Source organism: Aotus nancymaae, unplaced genomic scaffold, assembly GCF_030222135.1.
Source record: "Aotus nancymaae isolate 86718 unplaced genomic scaffold, 86718_ANA_hifiasm-v0.15.2.pri h1tg000008l, whole genome shotgun sequence".
In the NCBI taxonomy this organism is placed as follows: Eukaryota; Metazoa; Chordata; class Mammalia; order Primates; family Aotidae; genus Aotus; species Aotus nancymaae.
In genome coordinates this window covers 21,398,771-21,420,823 of record NW_026988419.1, presented here as the reverse complement: position 1 = coordinate 21,420,823, position 22,053 = coordinate 21,398,771, and the positions used below count along the sequence as shown (strand labels likewise).

At 36.5% G+C, this 22,053-nt stretch overlaps 2 protein-coding genes across 3 annotated transcripts in view; one reads left to right on the top strand and one right to left on the bottom strand.

The window, feature by feature from the left end:
• Window positions 1-22,053, bottom strand: part of ERBB4 (erb-b2 receptor tyrosine kinase 4) — a 1,187,482-nt gene that overhangs the window by 784,799 nt on the left and 380,630 nt on the right. The gene's annotated exons all lie outside the window — the stretch shown is intronic.
• Window positions 19,505-20,270, top strand: LOC135273679 (eukaryotic translation initiation factor 4E transporter-like). The gene is made up of 2 exons (XM_064373433.1): window positions 19,505-19,593; window positions 19,694-20,270. Exons 1-2 carry the CDS (start codon window positions 19,505-19,507, stop codon window positions 20,268-20,270), a joined length of 666 nt encoding a protein of 221 aa, XP_064229503.1.

Genomic DNA, 22,053 nt, shown 5'->3' with positions numbered 1-22,053 from the left:
CTTACTGTAATCCAGCAGAGTAGATAGTATAATAAAATTAAGAGGCAAAATTTTAAGAATATGCTAGACTGAATATATCCTAAAACCGGAATTATAAAAATATAATTTCTAATCTTAGTATGTGCCTCTGACTGTTTAACAGTTGATATCTCACATTCATAAACCACTTTGGGGGAACTAAAAAGAAGCTTTATGCGTAACTGAATGTTTACTTTGCACCCTTCTACATATTTAAGGAATCTGTGTTTTATAAGCCTATGTCAAAATGCTTGGAGTACTTCTAACTAAAACGTGAGTACATACATAAATGTTTCCATTGCCTTTATATATTAAGTTTAAAAACTGTATTTAAAATAAAAAAAAAATCCATTTGAAAATCAGACAGGACACCAGAGAAAGTTTTTAAAGACAATTTTCTCAAGCCACAGTGCTCTGACTCATAAGGCTTGGATAGTATTTTTATTTCTCAGACAAAGCTAGACTAGTGGTTGCATAAATACTATTCATTCACACTATCAGAGCCTCCTTTTACCTCATGATTACACCATCATATTCCTCAATGACTAGTATTTTGGTACCAATTGTTATAAATTTCAGGATTGCCTAGTATAAAATTAGCCCTCTTCCAGTATCAAATGTATTTCACATGCCATCCTAGAATTAACTTACCCTAGAAAAACTAAAGAGAAAGGGAGAAGGCATTGTTTTAAAATGACCTTGAGACTTTTCTACATATGGCTATTCAGACTTCCGTGATAAAACAAGAAATTGCTATAGACCTTTTGAAGTTAGAGTCACCCAGTGCACTCACTCTTCATCTTGCTGTCCAGTGCCGGTCACACCTGAGACTCAACAGCTACAGGTACAGCCCTGGCTCTGCCCACTCAGCACCGAGCAAAGCAGCCAGCATGTAGCAAAAAAAAAAAAAAAAGTCACTGGAGCTCATTCTGTTGTATTTTCTCATCCTTATCTTCTTACTTTTTCACTTTGTCAATCTGTTTGAAAACTCTCTGGTATCTATTATCTCTCACATTCCTACCCATCCTTCAAAGTTGCTCCCCTTCTCATCACCACTGTGGAAAACTATTGCATCCTACTCTTGCTCAGGCCCATGAACTTGCACCCAACCTATACTTCCTGTCCCCCCGAGGGCCCAAAGGGGATAGTCTACTTATGCTTCCTGGTGTGTCTCCTCTAAAGAGTCTGGTTACTGCTGCCTTTCCCATAAAGGAGGTCTGATAAAAGGCTGCAGTTCTGTTTAGCTCCGTATTATCCTGACATCTTGACATTATTGTTTGACTTTGCTGTGACCAGTGTCTCCAGCCTTCAGCCCAAGAATTTAGCTGAGGTAATGAATTAAATATTTAATGTGTCAGTTATATGTTTAGATTGGACTCCTCAATAATGTTAATGCCCACTGTTTCTTTTATCCTGAATGGTGACAGACTGCAAACTGCCTTGCAGGGACTTCTGTTTTCTATTTTATTCTATTATTTGCCTTTTGCCGATGTCGCCCTGTTTTAAGCCTCAACATTAAATAAATAGCCAAATACACAAGTGCCAAGAATTGTTGACAATATAACTCTAGAAGCATATGGTGCTAAGCTGGTAGAAAAACAATTCTTAGCTCAGTAAGTATTCTTCATTTGAAATTATGTACTATCTCTTCTCCTTCTACTTGAAAAGTCAGCAAACTGGAGGACCAAGTGTCGCCTGGGGATCCAACTTGCATAAAATATTATGTTGGCTCTGAAGCACTGAGATTCCACAGCAAGGCCAGCAACACATAAACTCCTCTGGCACTCCTACATTATTTATCCCTGAACAGCTAGGGGGCTTTTTGCAAAGATGTCCCTAACTACGGCAAGCATTCACTCTATTTAATGTTTATTTAATTAACAGTGCACAAACACCAATTCTGTGAGTGCAGTGAAGTCTGTGCACATCCTCAGATTTATTTTCTCAACTGATCTGGAAATGCAGTAGCAGAATGGTTCCAGACTTTTCTTCTCACTCAGTTATCCCTTGACACCCAAGCATCTAAAAAGGCATTGGTTAAAATAGCGTAAAACTGATATGGGGACAAGATGGAGGAAAGGAATATCTGGGGGGAAAAGTTGGCAGAGAAAAGCCCTGATGTTCTTATTATCCTTTTTTTGAGACAGAGAATAACTCTGTCACCCAGGCTGAAGTGCAGTGGCAGGATCGTGGTTCACTGCAACCTCCATCTCCCATGTTCAAGTATTCCTCCCACCTCAGCCTCTTGAGTAGCGAGGTCTACAGGGGCATGCCACAATGCCCAGCTAATTTTTGTCCTTTTTTTTTTTTTTGGTAGAGTTGGGGTTTTTCCATGTTTCCCAGGCTGGTCTCGAACTCCTAGGCCCAAGCTGTCCACCTGCCTCAGCCTTCCTAAGCGTTTAGACTACAGGAGTGGGCCATGGTGCCCCATCTTTGTACTTTCAAAAGAAGAATTACAATATAATTGTGAAATAATTGAATTTCTTCATTATATAAAATGTCAAGATTTAATCCAGCATCATTTAAGAGTTAGAAAGATGATCTATAGTCACTGTTATTCTAAAATTCTATGTTCAGAATCACCTAGATTGCCTTTAAGTAGCACTCAGTAATGAGACATCAACTGAGGATTATTATATCCTAAAGCACACAGGATAAAACTCAGAGATAAAAATGAAGCACTCAGAAACTACTATCTACCACGGTACATAAATCTAAAAATCTCTGTAAACATATGAGAAAGAAAAGAAGCATCTTCTCAAGCAGAATTGAATAAATTGAGGATGTATGTATTGAAAATCTACTTTATGGTATGAGACTTCTCAGAAATAAAATCAAATCCACGAAAATAAAATTGTTAGTTTGAGAAACATTGTAAAGTTTTGTTTTGCTGTCATTGTGTTTGAAGCTTATCATTAACCCTCAGTGAAGGAACTGGCTTTCTGAACTGAGGGTACATAAAGATTCTTCTCATTTGCAATTGTGAGGAGTTGGAATTATTTTTCTCAAGCCTGTGGTCCCTTTTTGATGATTTGTCTTTCTTTCTCCATCTTTCCAATTCTAAGATAGGCCTAATAATCACTGTAATATCGATGACTAAGTTGTGAATGCACACTTTTTATTGAGTTACCTTTTTTTGGGCAGATTTTGTATTAAAATTTGCATTTATTAATGAATAATATGTATTAGTAAACTTATTTAAAGGTTCTATTTCATTATGCCATTCATCACCAGGGGGCAGCACAATTCCCAAAAAGTATTTTTTTTTTATTCAGAGATAGTGAAAAAGTACAATGGCATAATTGGTACCAATTTCTATTGCAGCTATAGGCATACACAGGATTATTCTACTTTTTATGCAATGAACATAGACTAAAAACTAGCTGGATTCAGAAAATTGTATCTACAAAGAAGACTATACTTATTACCAAATACCTAGCATAATCCAAAAAGAAGGAAAAAGTTTCATTATGTGTGTGTTTGTGTATTATCTCTGTGAGGTACAAGAAAAATAAAATTATTGTTTTCTGAATTCCTTTACGGCACAGAAAAACATATAGGATGGCATCATTTCGCTTTACTATATTTGGAAAGAAACATAAGTAATACAATGCCCTTGGTACTTTCAAAGATCTGGGGATGAAAGAGATGGGAGAAAGGTGGAGAGATGGAGAAAAGGGGACATTTAAAAGATGAAAAAGACATGGTTGATTTCCTGAAAGATTTAATTCATCAAAGATAGCACAGTTTAAGAACAGTGAATAAATAATTATATCTTATGTTTAAATTTGATTTTCTAAATTCACATACATGAGATTTGGACAGGTAATTTATGATGAATTTATCTTTCAAAACATTCCTGTTTATAAGCCTCCAATTGCTGCCTGGAGTATCACCTTTAAAAGTTCACATACATTGACACAGGACTTTCAAACTATTGTGCTCATTACATGTATTATTTTTAAAAAAATGTATTGGTCTTTATGGATCCATAAAATAAAATGGGTCATAAAAAGTTAAAAGGTGTTGTAAATTGTACATGAAAATAAACAATTTATGAAATCTGCTATTTGAAGGCAACAAGTCTAAAATATTACCAAAGAAAATAAAATATTTGGCTAATTTACAGGAAGGTTGAAATAGAAATAGCAGCACAGTAGTATACATAGCTAAAATGTTTCAAATACGTTATTTTTAACGTGAAAATGCTTGTATTTAGAAAAATAAAACATGTACATATGCATACACACAACCCTTCCATTAGCCCTGTTTCTCCATTAAATAATCTGTTTCTTTATTCATCCTCAAACTGAATTCATTCTTTTTTTTTTCTCATTCAGTAAGCATTGGTTTTAGAACTGATTATGCACCTGTCCTTAAGATTTCATTGTTTTGTAGAGGAGACTGACATGGTAACAAATGATTCTAACAAAATTGAAATTTTTGTTTCAAGACAATACAAAGTACCATGGGAATAAGAACACAGAATTCATACACTATAAAACCCTTGAGGGCAGGGAACATGTTTATCTTATCAGCAACACTTAACTCCAGTATCTAAAGGCATACTAGGAAAGCAGAAGGCACTCAACAAATACCTGTTCATTTATAAAATATCCACATTTTTCCAGAATCAGAATGCAAGAGGAAAATTGCAAAACTGGGTATTAGTTTCCTAGGGTTATTGTAATAAAGTACCATAAACTGTTGGCTTAGAAATACAGAAATTTACCCTCTCACAGTTTGGGAGGCAAGAAATCCTCCAGATAGATTAAAGATCTAAACATAAGACCTAACACCATAAAAACTGTAGAAGAAAACCTAGGCAAAACCATTCAGGACATAGGCATAGGCAAGGACTTCATGACTAAAACACCAAAAGCAATGGCAACAAAAGCCAAAATAGACAAATGAGACCTAATTAAACTCCAGAGCTTCTGTACAGCAAAGGAAACAATCATTAGAGTGAACCAGCAACCAACAGAGTGGGAAAAAATGTTTGCAAACTACCCATCTGACAAAGGGCTAATATCCAGAATCTACGAAGAACTAAAACAGATTTACAAGAAAAAAAACAAACCAACCAACCCATTCAAAAGTGGGCAAAGGATATAAACAGACACTTTACAAAAGAAGACATATATAAGACCAACAAACATATGAAAAAATGCTCATCGTCACTGGTCATTAGAGAAATGCAAATCAAAACCACATTGAAATACCATCTCACACCAGTTAGAATGGTGATCATTAAAATATCTGGAGATAACAGATGCTGGAGAGGATGTGCAGAAATAGGAACACGTTTACATTGTTGGTGGGAGTGCAAATTAGTGCACCCATTGTGGAAGACAGTGTGGCGATTCCGCAAGGCCCTAGAAATAGAAATACCATTTGACCCAGCAATCCTATTACTGGGTATAAATCCAAAGAATAATACATTGTTCTATTATAAAGACACATGCACACATATGTTCATTGCGGCACTGTTTACAATAGCAAAGTCCTAGAACCAACCCAAATGTCCATCATCAATAGACTGGATAAAGAAAATGTGGCACATATACACCATGGAATACTACGCAGCCATACAAAATGATGAGTTCGTGTCCTTCAAAGGGACATGGATGAATCTGGAAGCCATCATTCTCAGCAAACTGACACAAGAACAGAAAAACCAAACAATGTATGTTATCACTCATAGGCAGGTGTTAAACAATTAGAACACATGGACACAGGGAGGGGAGCAACACACACTGCAGTCAGTTGCAGGGGGGTCTAGGGGAGGGACAGCAGGAGTGGGGAGTGTGGAGAGGGATAATGAAGGGAGAAATATCAGATATAGGTGATGGGGTGATGAAGGCAGCAAACCATCTTGCCATGTATGTACCTATGCAACAGTCCTGCATGATCTGCACATGTATCCCAGAACCTAAAGTACAATTAAAAAAGAAAAAAAAGTGCTGGAGACCATATTGCCTCTGAAGCCTCTAAGGGAGGATCTTTCTTTGCCTCTCCCAGTTTCTCTCAGCCCCAGGCATTCTTTGGCTTGTGGCAAGATAACTCCACTTTCTACTTTCATCTGCACATGGTGTTCTCCCTGCATCTTTGTCTTCACATGACTTTCTTCCTATAAAGACACCAGTCACATTGGATTAGGAATCTACCTACTTCAGTACGACGTCATTTTCTCTAATTATATGTACAACAACTTATTTCCAAATAAGGTTGTAGTCTACGATACTAGGGGTTACTTCAGGATATCTTTTACAGGCACACAATTCGACCTATAACAATTAATAACATTAATGTTCTCCTCTTCTAGACTCTTTTTTCCCTCAATGCTACTTTGCCTTACTTCCTCCCCCACAAGATGAGGTAATTTTAAGAATCCAGTGGATTAAGAAACAGTGTGCTGAGGAACACAGGCTCAATTTTAGACTCTCACCTTTTGAGATTATCCATTATTTTGCCAGACTCATTCTTCTTGTGCTTGGTTTGGCTGTGCAAAATTCCTACAAATTACTATCATTTACAAGAACTGCTTACATTCATGCCTAATTATCATACAGTTGAATAACAATTATGTATATCATTAAGTTCATGTGAGATAAACTTCAATGTAAGTTTTATTTGATTATGGCACTAAACTCTGTTCATGCATGCTTGGCCTTCATAGCAGTTTTCTCAGGAAGAATATTTGCCTCTGCCACTTAAAAAATAATGACAGTAATACTGGCTATAACCCTAACCTCCTCCAACAGAAATACTGGTTTCATAACTTGGTACCCACCTTGTGAAAGGTTACTGCAATCAAGTCTATGTTTAATACAATCAATATTTCATCTATTAAATGTGAATGAAAATGGAATATTTTATTTAACATAATTAAGCTTTCTAATTTGCTTAAATAAATGCATCTGTCTGCATCTGTTCTCAGAAAAAAAAAATTCAAGGATTAAGAGTATGAAACATGTGATAGTATTCTTTAACAAATATGTTTTAATCCCTTAAGCATTTTAGCTGCAGAATTAAATATACATTTAATTAATATATACATTATAGGGGTATAATATATATATATCATGGGCATATAGCAATATATAAGTGATTTGTGTTCAGCTTTCACATATTTTTGGAGTTCCTTTTATTCATTTTTAAAGCATATAATGTGACAGTTATATCAAACCATCAATGTTGCTGTATTTGCCATCTAATAGGTACAAAATACCTTGTCATGCACTCCATATGCATAACCTCATTTAACTCTCTTAGGATTTGAGTGGGAATTTTAAAATTCTATTTAACTTTTAAATTATAAAAATAATAAATATAAATTTCAGAAAATTTTGGAAATACAAAAAAGTACAAATAAGAATCGTCTATGGCTGGGTGTGGTGGCTCATGCCTGTAATCCCAGCACATTGGGAGGCCGAGGCAGGTCACTTGAGGTCAGGAGTTTGAGTCCAGCCTGGCCAACAAGGTGAAACCCTGTCTCTACTAAAAATACAAAAATTAGCCATGTATCATGACATGTGCCTGTAATCCCAGCTTCTCAAAAGGCTGAGGCATGAGAATCATTTGAACCTGGGAGGCAGAGGTTGCAGTGAGTTAAGATTGCACCACTGTACTCCAGCTAAAAAAAAAAAAAAAAATTGGCCCATAATTACATCCAAAATTGCCACAATAACATTTTGTAAGAATATTACTAGTTTTGCAAGTCCCAAGCTCCACTCTTATTCCAGGCAATATTGATCATTTAATTCAATTATATCTAATTGGGATTATATTTTACTAAATATTTTGTAGCATGAGCTTTACTTTATCACAAAGATTTTCTTTTATAGAGAAGCATATTTAATAGATCATAAGGATGTATTGTTTTATAAATATTTAGTTCTGTTTAGAATTCTCAGTTTTCATAAAACATAGTTAAGAATTCTGGCTCTAGAATCAGAGTTCCTATGGTCAAATCTGGCTCCATCATCTATTACTTTCGTGATCTTTAGCAAATTACTTTACTCCTATTCCATGTCCTTTATAAGAGGGAGTAACTAATAATGCCTTCCAGAATTACTGTGATAATTAAATAAAATACTCTCCTTTGTAGGGACATGGATGAACCTGGAAACCATCATTCTCAGCAAACTGACACAAGAACACAAAATCAAACACCGCATGTTCTCACTCATATGCGAGTGTTGAACAATGAGAACACATGGACACGGCGGGGGAGCACTACACACTGGGGTCTGTTGGGGGGAAATAGGGGAGGGGACAGCAGGGAGTGGGGAGGTGGGGAGAGATAGCATAGGGAGAAATGCCAGATATAGGTGAAGGGGAGGAAGGCAGCAAATCACACTGCCACGTGTGTACCTATGCAATAATCTTGCATGTTCTTCACATGTACCCCAAAACCTAAAATACAATTTAAAAAAAAGTAGTTGGGCATATTTAATGTCTACCACATCCTAGGGCTCTAATGAATATTAGCTATCAATAATCAGGTTTGCAGAAGGTATTATTTTCTACTGCACTCATTTGTTGACTCTCATTTTCCTTTTTCTCTTTGGACTTTCCTTCTAGACCTCTTTGCAAGTGACTCTATCGTAGTCTGCCATTTAAATATTTGCTTGTAGAACTTAGTCCCATTTCTCTAAGATTTTTCCCTGGACATTCCAGTGACTTTCATTATTTTCTTCATACAGATGATCCCCATATTTTTATGTTGAGCCGACATCATTCTTTCTGAGCTTTTCACCCATATATCTAACTGCCTATGGAATATCTTCATTCATAAATTTAAAGGCTCTTCAAATCCAACAGGTTCAAATTTAAACTTATCCTTTGCCCAGAATGAGCTTCTCTACTTGTGCTTCTTCATTCAGTGAATGACCATCAATTGCACTTAGCTACTCCAGGCAGAACGCTGAGTTATTTTCTACTCATCACTTTCCCTTGCCTCACAGAAAATCCATTCTCAAGTCACTGTGATTTTATATCTAAAATAGCTCTTATGTCTTCATTTCTCTGAAGCCTCAGTGTCACTACTCTACTGTCAATTTTTTTCTGCATTTCTGTGACATTCATCTAAACAATTCATTCAAACTATTTTACATACTGCCATGTGATTTTTTTTTTTTTTTGAGACAGTGTCTCACTCTGTCACCCAGGCTTGATCGAGGCAGCATGATCAGGGCTCACTGCAGCCTCAACCTCCTAGGCTCAAGTTATCCTCCCAACTCAGCCTCTCAAGTAGCTGGGATTCCAGGCCCAGGCTATAATGGCCTGCTAGTATTTATGTCTTTTTGTAGAGATAGAGTCTTGCTATGTTGCCTAGGGTGATCTTGAGCTCCTGGCCTCAACTGATCCTCCCGCCTCGGCCTACTAAATTGTTGTATTATTGGTGTGAGCCACGCCATGTGATTTTTTTTAAAAAACCCAAATCTGATTATGTAGAACCAAAAACTTAAAATCTGTCAGTAGTTTCCCTGAGTTCCTATAAGGAAAGCCTTAAAAGGTCATACATGCATCATCTGGCCTCTGTTGGCAAATACCTGCCAACTTTACTGCTTGTGTAACCCTTGATTCAACCTTACCCACTAAGGACTCTTTACTCCAGCCATTCTGAACTTCTCTCAGTTTCTCTCACTTTAAGGCTTTTATACATGCTCTCCCTCTGCTGGGGCATTAATTCTACCTTTTATTCATTAAACTAACTTTTTACTCACTTTCAGGTCTCAGCTGATGGTCAAAATATTTTTAGAAAAACACAAACATATATTTTTTTAAATCAGTTGTTACAGTTCTCAAGTTCCATAGAGCACAATAAATGTTATAGTATGACTTACTCATACTATGAATAACTATATTTGCTTAGTTGCAAAGAAAATTATTTCTAAGAATATATTTTAAACCTGATAGAATGTTTTCCATTGTCCAAATTCCACACGAAACTTGTGTGTGTGTGTGTGTGTGTGTGTGTGTGTGTGTGTGTGTGTGTGTGTAATCAAAGTCAGAGTTACCTGCCATGGCAAGTCAGAGTTTGTAGGAGGAAGTACCAGGTGTGAAGAAAAGCACAAATTGATTTTTAAAGAGGAGATACAATGGCATGCTTCAACACATTCCACCACTTTGTGAAAATAAACCAGACATAAGCTGATGAATGTTTTTAGTCTCTACCACAGTAAGAACTCCAGAAAACAGCGAACTCTGCAATAGGTAAACTTTTTAGTAGAATGTTCTCAATGACTGAGTTTTCATCTAATGTAAGATAGGTTCTTATTATCCCCCCAAAACCAAAATTTTTAAATTATTTTTCTCCACCTCTGAAACATCTTAACATAAGCTATATTTGACAGCTTTACGTACTGCCAGTGATAAGAAATATATAGATCACTAGCAAGTTTATTTATGCTTCAATTTATTTGAAAGTACAGTATCAAGAGTGAACATTAAAATGAGGATCCCGAGATCCTAACACTGATGTTCAGGACCTTAGCTTCTTTCCTTTAGGTGCTAAAGTCCAAAGAAATTCTACAACAAAAGTAGTTTTTGTAGTCCCTAACCTTCCTGCATCTAATCCTGAGAGCTTTTACAGTCACTCTGCTCTCTGGGAGATAATGAATAAACTACAGCTCAACTAGATATATTCTGTATTTTCCACCCCTAGATCCCGGACGATTCCTGTCCTACCAAATAATGTTATTAACTATTGTGGATTGCATTTTTGTTGCCAGTTCTTCTCTCCTGCACACCCCCATTCATGCCATTTGTCATGTGATTCCACTTATCCCCTCTGAAGGTAAAGTGTATTACCCCACCCAACTGATGCTGAGTTTGTCCTTGTGGTGACATGATTTGGTCAGCAGAATATACACAGAAGTATGAGTGTGTAGTTCCATGCCTAGGCATTAAAAGGCATCACGTGTTCCACAGTTCCCACATTTTCCTGCTGCTAATCTCATGGGAACAGATCCCAACAAAGGTAAGAGACATTTAAGGGAAACCAGCAACTTGCCCCAACTGGATTAGCCTATCTAGAGACCTATGTCAAAGAATAAAATCCTTGTCTCAAGCTACTGAATTTTGGGATTGTTTGTTAAGCAGCATTACAGTGGAACATGTTAACTGATCGAAGAGCCTACTAAAAAATTCAAACTTCACCTTCATTTATGTCTTCTCTAAAAATATTGCCATTTCAAAAAATAAATCTTGGCAAAATACCAATTTTGTCTCATCCAGGTTCTCTGTACTTTAAACCCATATTGGCTTTTCATGGCCAGAAGTCCTTCTGCCCAAAGGTAAAAGACTTGTTTCCCAAAGTTAGTAAAACACAAGTCTGACAATAAGATAAAGGTCTCTACTCTTGCAAGCCTGCCAAACAGAATTCCCAGAAATATCCTTCAGTGGCTACTTACTGACTTTAAACAAACTCTGTGTTCTTTGAAACACAGAACATATGCAGTGTTTTGTATATAATTGTGCCTAAGTAGGATACTTAGACACATTCTGAGATAGAGCACAATAAACCTCATCAACAGGAAAATACAGTGTGTTATAGCCAACATAGCATATTGTTCTGTTTTACTCCTCTTAAATTCAACCATTAGTTTAGTACAGAAGTAATTTGCAGTTTTTACCACTGAAAGTGATGGCAAAAACCACAATAACTTTTGCACCAACCTAATATTATAACTTCACACATGAATATGCTACAACCATGTGACACAGAGCTCTTATGTCCTTCTACCATATATTTTGTGGCACAGTCTAGTTCCAGTGAAGTTTCCATCTAACATCATATAGAAATCAGAATGTGTGAATATTATACACAAAACTTCACAGACTATTCTATCCCAGTAAAAATGCTATTCTATCCCAGTTAAAAAAAAAAAAGGCAGATTATGAAACTGTAATTATTAACCTCATAGCAAGCGATTAAGCACATATGGAAAATGGTTCACTTTAAGATACAGTCATTTGATATTTAATTATCAGTGACCTATTGCTTCAAACAACTAACAATACCTACAATATGCCCCTTACCCTACACAATACTAGAAAGGAATCTTTTTAGGATATTATTTCTAGAACCGTTACTGGCATTTATTAGGCCCAGAAAAATATTGATGGGTGAATGAATGAATTCCTTCAGCAATGGCAATTCTACTAAGATTTCTCTTCTCTGCCTTTACACTGAGTTAAAAGGGAAATAACTTGTATACAGAAAAGGAAGAGAATGATTCGCATGGCTTAAAGGATATATAAATATTTTAAGCTAAACAAAAAGCTTTGACCATACTAGCCATCCCTTAATATACAAGACAATTATTGATTTTTCTATAAATTAGGGAAACTGCGGATTTTATCTACAAGTGGGGTGTGCGTGTGTGTGTGCGCGTGTGCTCACGTGTGCATGTGCACACACACACTGGGGAGATATCCTTTGGAATAAAATTTATTTCAAATATCAAAACACGCACATAGTTTTCTGTGAATATTACTCATTCGAATCTATGTATCACAGTATTTAATATGCTAGGAGTTGAAAAACTGACATGTTAAAATAGCACAAAGACATGTCTAGGCTAGTTACTGTTGAGTGGCACTTAGTGTGGATTTACTCACTGGAAACCGTCCTTGATATGCTGCCTGTCTCTTCCCAGTAAGTGGCAGTGAAGGTCAGTGAATCTAATTTGACAATAATGAGCCCTGCTCTGCAATGTGTTATAATATTGTGTCTTTACTTCTTTTTTTAAAAGGTATCAACCAATCAAAAATGCTGTTCAATGACATCAGGGAAACCCCAGGAGAGCTGGGGAGAGTTAAAGAACAGTACTCTCTTATTTTTCTTTTCCAATAATGGAGACAGTAGAGGTTATGAACCTGTTCAATATGCATTAAAACACAACACAGCCTGATAGGAATGTTTTAATTAATAACAATTATCTTCTGCAGAATTGTGATTCAAGCCAGGTCTCTGAGCATGAAGGAGAAACTTGACACTTGTGCTTCTTTGTGGACAGAGAGATTTTAAGCAAAGTTAATGGAAACTCAGCGGATGAATGGTGCCGCAATTCAAATGTACTGTAAAATTACTGAAATGATTTCAATGTCACAGGACTACACTGCATCGCATTTATGATTATTACCACTTGCTACGCTTTAGTAATATTTTGTCAAATGTTTTAAAGGTTGTCTCCAGAAAAAAATGTGTCTTTCAGAGAAAAATGTTGATGCAACTAATAATTCATATTATATTTACCCACATATAATAGTCTATGCACATTTTAAATACTCTATGTATAATTTATATATTTAAATAATTATAGAAAAGGTTCAAAAGTTGGAATGTTGACACAAGGATAATGGACTAATAGTCACATTCCACCCCAATGTCTTTGCAAATCTTATTCTATATCCTAAGTTTTTATTTCTCAAAAGATGACTCTGAAACAGGATTTGTGAGAATCACATTTGGGTATATGTTTAAAATATATATTTTTGGGCTCAACCCCAGACCTTCTGAGTCAGCATCTCCTGGGGAGGAGGCAGGGGTACGCCTATAATTCTGCATTTTAACAAGTTCTCCAAATAATTCTTGTGCATTCTAAAACGCAAAAAGCAAGAGGCTCTTAAACTGGCGACCACAGAATACAGGGGTCCATGAGCTTGAGATGGGAAAAACACACACCTTTATTTTCACTGAACTCTAGTCGAAATTTAGCATTCCCATCAGTTATGAATGTAGCCAACAAATCAGAGTAGTTTTAGATATCTGTGTGTCATCAATAAATATCAGAGATATTTTCCTATATTACAATTGTAGACATTACAAAATATTATTGACATTGATGACTACTTTTAAACTGTTAGTTATTAAATTTTCTGCCAGAGGTTTTAATTATAAAATGAACACATACATTACTATATCAGAAAAACAATTAATGATATTTCAACAAATGTGTTTCAATATAACTGGTTTCCTTTGTAATTTATGCATTTTATTTGATGTATTTTAAAAATGTTTCTCAATGGGGCCCATAAACTTCACCCGACTAGCATAAGGGTCTGTGACACACACAAATTCAAGAACTCCTGTCTCAGCAATCCTGGGTCTTGTATTTATTCAGAGGGAGAAGGAAAGAGTAGAAAGAACTACAAGAAAGCTGTGTCTCTGAATCAAACAAATCCTCCCTGGCATTTCCTCTGAACGGACATATGTGTGGGAGCATAAACGAAAGTGGCTTATGAAATTCCAATATGTTTAAAAGTGGGGAAAAAAAGGAAAGGAAAGCAGGAACAGAAACACCTGTCAGTCATGAATGGCTTATTGGCCGAGTTCATCAGCAGGGGAGCTGAATTTGATCAGTTCTGCCATGATTAGTGTCACTGCAGTCAAGTGTAATTTCTGTATAAATAGAAGTGGTGGATAGGAAAATAATTCGGTCCATCCCGCCAAATTGCATCAGTCAGCACAGACATCAAAAATTGTCAGCCCGAGGTGGGGAAGCACGCATACCTAACCAAGCCTATAATTGTATTCGGTATTCAAATATTTTAAACTAGAATATGATCTTCGACATAAGACCAAGGAAAAATCATTGTTGATTGTGTAGCTCACTGAACTGCAAAAACAGCATTTGTATATTTTTGTCTTTTTGGTAAAAGTGAGCAAATGTAAGTTTTTGTATTTTGTCACTTTTTTGCTAAAGGGTATTTTTCTTTCAAACTTGCCTGTCTTCTAATACCTTAGCTTAGTGTATGAAATCTCCATCCAATCAGTTGTCCAAGACAGAGATACACTGGCCTCCTTTCTCTCCTTCATCAAACAGATCACTAAGTCCTGTTGCTTCTATCTCCCTAATATCCCTGAAAGGAATTCACTTCCCTTAGCCCACTGCTACTAGGTTAATTCAGATCATCATTATTTTAGCTAGAATTATAGGAATGGACTCCTAACTGGTCTCCTGTGCTTTAATCCTGTTGGTCTCCAAACTTTTCTCCATATGTTCATAAAAATAATTTTTTTTTGAGATGGAGTCTCACTTTTGTTGCCCAGGTGTGATCTTGGCTCACTGTAACCTCTGCCTCTCAGGTTCAAGCAATTCTCCTGCCTCAGACTCCTGGGTAGCTGGGATTACAGGTGCCCGTCACCACGCCTGGCTAATTTTTGTATTTTTAGTAGAGACAAGGTTTCTCCACGTTGGTCAGGCTGGTCTTGAACTCCTGACCTCAAGTAATCCGCCCACCCCAGCCTCCCAGAGTGCTGGGATTATAGGCGTGAGCCACCACAACTGGCCAAATTAATTTTTTAAATGCATGTCTTGATGTCATTCTCTTGCAAACACACGTCTATGGGATTCCACAGCTCTTAGACTACATACCATACTTCTTAAAATGGCATATCAGCCCTTCAGGATCTGGCTTAAATTTCTAGCATTAGCACTCCCCTGTCACACTGTAGACTTTGACTTTTTTCCCAAGCATTTCTGGGCCATGGCACATGATTTCCCTCAGACTAGAATGATCTATTTGCATGACTAACCTCAGCTGATATCTCCGGTGGGATGTTATCATTGGCACCTCTAAGTGGAGTGAGATGGCCTCTCTGAGTGTTTGCATAGTATTCAATACGTTATCTTTTTTTTTGTATTTATTAGATGAGATTGCATTTGCATGTTTGTTGCTGAATTAGCTGAATTAACCAGAAGGATTTGTGTCACTACAACACAGTTAATGTACTTAATCTGAGATTAAATCCAGGATAGTTCTTTTCGAAAATATTTTATATTTACTTATAGCAAAATCATTTTTAGGTATCGCAAACTTTGATCACATTACTGTTCAAAGGAAAAAAAGAGTGGGCTGTATTGAAACCAGTAAGAAAATTAATTCTGTATCTAATATCTCATTAGATATTACAGACTAAAATCTCATTATAGACTAAAACTATGCTTTAGTAAGTTTGGAATAAGAAGCTTGTTTATAAAGCTTATCAATTGATAAGTCTTATTAACTAAAGTAAAATCCACATGTATAGAAATTTGTTTAGTGGCTGGCACACAATAGGGCTCAGGAAATATTTGTTAAATCAATGAATGACTAGCTCTTCCTAAGTCTTTGGACTAGTAGGCACTTAGACTGGAGGTAAGGAGACCAGAAGGGGAAAGAAGCCTGCTCTTAACACTCTTGACGCTGTTATCAGTGAAACTAAATATACAAATCTGATTGTGTCACCATGTTGCCTATACAACTGAGATAGGCTCCTCTGAACTACAGGACAAATAGCATAATCCTGGGGATGAATTAATAATAGTGATGATAAAATGAATATTTGGTGAACACCTACTGAGTATAGTCACTGTACTAAGTACTCTCATTTGTCTCACTGACTCCGTTGAACAAATTAGGAAGCAAACAATATTACATCCATTTTGCAGAGAAGAAAAGCAAGATTAAGCAGCTTGCCCAAAGTCACATGGATAGCAAATGCAAAAATAAAAGTGAACCACAAACAGATTCCTGAGCACACATGCTGAAGCTTTTTACTATATAAATCATGAAACATTTAGTTCTAACCTATCTCACTAGCTATCAACTTGTTAAATGCCCATCTCTTGACCCCATTGTTTCCTAATCCCCAAACTCCCAGCACATTATGCTGGAAATACTGAAAATGAACCAGGTTGTTGTAAGACATCTGTGAACTGCACATTTTACTTTCTTTGCCAAGAATTCCCTACCCCTTCTCATCTGCCCAAAAAGTCCCTATCTTTCCATGTTTTAATTTCAATATCTTATATCTTCTACTCTGAAGAGATGTCTCTGACTCTCTCAACAAGATAATCTTTTTGGGCTTCATTACACTTTGTAATATATTATATATGACTTTATTAAGTAATTGTGTTTCTCAGGGCCATCCACATCCCCAATAAACAGAAAGTGAATTCTCTAAAAAGAGAGACAATGTCCGATTCACTTTTGTATCCACTATGAGCTAGCCTAAGTCCACAATTCAGCAGAGGCTTATTAAATATTTGTCAATATGAGATTATGGATGTGTGTTTTGAGAGAGGATATGCCTAGGAATGATGATATGACAAGAATAAGAAGTGCCTGTCAAAATGCTAAGAATGCAAGAGAGAACAAGATATGCAAAAGATAGATACAATATTATGGCATACAGAGTGGAATGAGATTATTAATATAGGGGAAAACTAGATATCAGTAGGATATCACTGATCATTAAATAATATGATAATGCTTTTAATAAAGAGTCTACATGATGAGTGAATCGTTGAAATGTGGTCAGTATACTTTTTTTGAGTAGACAGGTAAGAAGAATGCACCTCGGAAGGTTTTTTTAATCTTGGAAAGTTTATGAAAGAGTAAAAGTCAGTCACTGAGAAAATTAAGTATTTATTCCACAGACACATGGACTTAGAAACTCTTTGCTGAGCCACTTGCAGATGCTGATCCTCAGAAACTATAAAATCATAAGTGTTTGCTGATTTAAGGTGTTAAACGTTGGTGTGATTTTTTTTTGGATAGAAACAGAGAGCTAATACAGGCCAGAATCACATATAATTTCAGGACTTTGTTATCTTTCAAGAATTTCCTTATTCTTGATGCCTACACTTTTCTCAATGTCTCAGATGGACAACTAAATTGCTACTATGGATTTACTTCTTACTAAAACAGATTTTACATTTGTAAAATGTAGATTTACATATGTATTACTTGTACATTTAAAAGAATTAGAAGTTCATATATTTTCAACGAAAAGGAACTCATCTAATTGCCAGCCTGAGTTGCATAATGTGGACCTCATGCTGTGGCAGTTGCTGCTTTCCCAAGTTGGGTATGACAGGCTAGTTGCAATTACATAAATGAATTGTTTTCTATCATCCTCACCGGTGCATTAATGAAAGCCTGCACAATTAAAGAAAAGATCACACTGCTTGAAGAAAGCAAGGCAACCAGTTTAAATCAGTAGACGAAATTAAAATCATTCTACTAGTACTATTTTCCAATCCAGCAATTGCTAACACTGTTCTGAAATGCTACATACATCTATATTCAAGGATCTTACATACTCTGAGCCAAACTTACCATTAAAAATGTGATAAATGGCTAACATACGTTTCTTAATTACTCTATAAAACTGACAAATGGAAAATATACACAATATTAGAAAAGGAAAAACATTATTTTTAGGGTTATTCTATATCCAAAACCTTAACTCAGACTCCTTCCTTTATAACAGGTTTCTCAAGACAAATCGATGGCAAGCCCAAATGCATTGTCTTGACACTACCCAGTTTCTCCTGTTGTCATTAGTCATCCTATTCTCTAGCTAAACCCCTATTCTTGATTTTAGCATAACCCTTTCCTCAGCAGGGTGAATATTTCGTATGAACTCTGGGTTCAACGAATGCAGGTAAGACAAGAACCAATTAGTGTCACAGTGAGCATAAGGAACCCTGGATTGGACACTTCCGGCTTGTCCCTTGCTTGCAGGAGCCCATATGATAGCTGTAAACTCAGAAAGGTAACAGCTGAGGAAGGGGGAGGTGGCCAATGCCTATTTAAAAATAAAAACTGTTCATTATTTATTTATAATCAAGTGGCTCATAATTGTCCCTCTCCCATACTCACTTTTCTTATTTCCTGGTAAAGAGAGTGAACTCTATCCACCAAGTCCTCCATAGTCAAATAAAACCTTTTCATAAAATCTGTATCACACACACAAAAAGTCTTATAAATGTATATGAGTGTGAATGAAAACACTGAAAAATAAAATAACTATTTCCTATGTTCCACTGGTCTCTATGTCTACATTTTTATGACATAATCACAGTGTGGTTACAGTTTAGTATTGTATATGTTCCTCTAAGAAGAAGAGAGATGGGCATCCAATGCTAAATTCTACTGAAAATTCATGGGGCTAGGTCTTAGGGCTATTTTCTTTTTAGAGAATTTAACTCTTCATGAATTCTGTTAATCAAGTTACTTGCCTGGCTATTTCCTACCAAAGCCTAAGGCCCTCTGACATCTGATGACTTCTTCCTTTTTTTTTTTTTTTTTTTTTTTGACTTCATACACACACTTAGCATATGCAATTTTAATCAACCAAAAGAAAATCCCAAATGTACAAGTGAAAAAAATCCAAACTGTTGACATGGGCTTAACTAATATCAGCTACTTTTATGTACAGCTGTGTAAGTTCAAAAAAGCTATCCTATATGTATATACAAAAGTTGTTTATACACAGGTCTGTACATAAGGGTCTATACATTTATTTCCTCAGAACCCTTAGGTGCCACCTCTTGGTGAGGACACCAACACTTCATTCACATATCTTACAAAAAAGAAAGACCACTTCTAGGATTGAAGACATTGTGAATCCTGTATTCAGATAATGTACACTCCACTGGACTGGTTAAGATCCTTCCATCATAATGTGGATCACACCAGGTGCATGGGTTCCCCCAAGCAGCTTCACACAGAGTGCTCCAAAGTAAAAGCCCATAAACCAACCCGAGATGAGGAAGCAGAGCCCTGTCCAGGGTGCCACCACAAGTCTGGGCTTAGTTGAGTCTGCCTGACCTGCTCACTGTTGGTATTCCAATTCATCTACACTGATAACTTTGGTGGGCACGGGGGGCAGGGGTTGCTGTAGCACATCTGAGCCAAACCATTTGGCGAGTCCCACGCATTATCGACCTAAAGCAGCTGGGAGAAAAATGCCCACCTTGGCATTCCCAGTTCCTGCAACACCTTTTCTCCACCCCGTCCACCAAGTTCCCCTTGTCCTCCATGTCCCTATGGTTCAGTCTGCTCACCAGCTTCACCCAGGATTGGTACAGAGGATGCTGGCACAGGGAGTACATCCACAGCATCTTCTGAATTTGCTCCAAGCTGGTGTGCTTCCTCCTGGGATGGACTTGACTCATTTACAGGGAATATCTGGCCCTATCCTGGGTCAGCCCTTTTACCCTTTACCTGCTGCTAGTCACCCTCTCTTAAACCCTCGTCCTGGAACACCTCTGCATCTGGCAATGATGCAACAGCAGCTACAGTGCTCAGTTTTGCATCCTCCAGGCTCTGGTTCCCGGGCAGCAGCTGTCAGTGTTCAAACAGCCCATCAGAACGTGCCCAGCCGGTTAGGCCTGCCCCACATTCACTCCCAGCTGGAGCAACACCCCAGCCAGAGGAGCAGCTCCCCCGTGGGAGTCGCCAGATGACCTCTTCTTAATTGATAACTTTGACTTTTATGAGCTATCTGCACAAATTTAGCCCTTACTAAGGGTAGGTTAGGGAAGGGAAGGGGAAGCCCTTGATTTCAGAAGCCATTATGACTGTGTTCATATTTGAAAGTAGAAACTTCAAAAGACAGGTAACAAATTGTCAGAGAAACACTGCAAATGCTAACGAAATCGAGAGTCAAATAAAATTAAAAAGGAAAACATGAATTACTAAAAATTAATATGTTTAATATTCCATAAATATTCATAAATATGTTATATCCACAAGCTTATAATGCTAGAGGTTGAGTATTAAAAGAAGGAAGGCTGCTTAGAATAGGAACACAAACAACAATAATAAGTCAAAAAGTCTTTAATCTTCATCAGCTACACAATTGAGATCACATCAAAATATATCTATACAGTCTCTTTCACTCATCTATCCTCATATTTAATATTCATGAGTACAAAGGAAGTTTCTATGCAATTTCCTTTATTAATACTTCACTATGAAGTGTCCCCATACTAACATAATTAACTTTACCAGAAATTATTATCATACCCATCTGCCTAAATTTTCAATTATCTTTGCCTCTAGACATGAGTAGCTACCTTGTGAAATGATATCATCAGGATAATTCCTTCATATTCAGAATACCTCCTTTTCTCCCACAGCTTGATGCAAATATAATGATTAATATGAAAGAGGAGGAAAAGTTTTATGCTAAACTCTAAAGTCTTTTGTATTAGGAGTTGGTGTCTTAAATCAAGCATTCCTATCTCAAAGGCTTCATATTGGTAAAAATCTACAGTTCTTGAAGGATCATCTTCTATTCCTTTTTCATCAACTATCTTTTAGATAAGGAAAAGACATCTTATATTTAAAGTAAATTTTGAATGAAATTATAAGGAAAGTGCTTATTATTAGCCATCTGGCAGTACACTAGTCCTTTGAGTTATATGACCATAAATAGTATAGGAATTCAAAATACATGAACAAATCCACTACTAAACCTGAACATTTGGTAAGAAGTGTAATTTTATGATAAAAAAATATTCTCCTATGAGTTGGGACTAATTTTTATAGTAACACATATGATCTAAAAATTCCTTATTAATCTTTGCTTCCATTTTTCATCAGTTCATAAATGATAATAATTAGCAAATGTTGATGAAAATCTAGAGCAACTAGCACTCTTATATACTGTGGGAATATAAAGTGTGTCAATTACTTTTGGAAAAAGTTGTCTAGTAATTTCACATAAAACCAAATACTACACCTATTCTGTAACCCAGCAATTCTACTTCTAGGTATTTACTCAAGAATATGAAACCTATGTACGCAAAAGATATTTGCAACAATAATAATAGCACATTATAAATAACAGCCTAGGTATAAATCAAAGGGAAAATTAACAAATAACTTATAGTATATTCATGTAATGAAATACTACTTATCAATGAAAAGGAGCAAATTACTTACTCATACCTGCACCAACATAGATAAACCTCGAAAACATTTTCCTTAAAAAACTCTTGGCCAGGCTCAGTGGCTCATGCTTGTAATCTAGCACTTTGGGAGGCTGAGGCAGGTGGATCAGGAGGTCAGGAGTTCAAGACCAGCCTGGCCAGTATGGTAAAACCCCATCTCTACTAAAAATACAAAAATTAGCTGGACTTGGTGGCATGCACCTGTAGTCCCAGCTACTCAGGAGGCTAGGGTAGGAGAATTGCTTGAACCTGGGAGGCAGAGGTTGCAGTAAACTGAGATTGTGCCACTGCA

Excerpts from the sequence above, each read along its gene's own strand:
- LOC135273679 (XM_064373433.1), top strand. The coding sequence starts at position 19,505 with ATGGGTTCCCCCAAGCAGCTTCACACAGAGTGCTCCAAAGTAAAAGCC. Across the intron at positions 19,594-19,693 it reads GAAGCAGAGCCCTGTCCAGG|GGGTTGCTGTAGCACATCTG; the intron begins GTGCCACCACAA and ends CACGGGGGGCAG.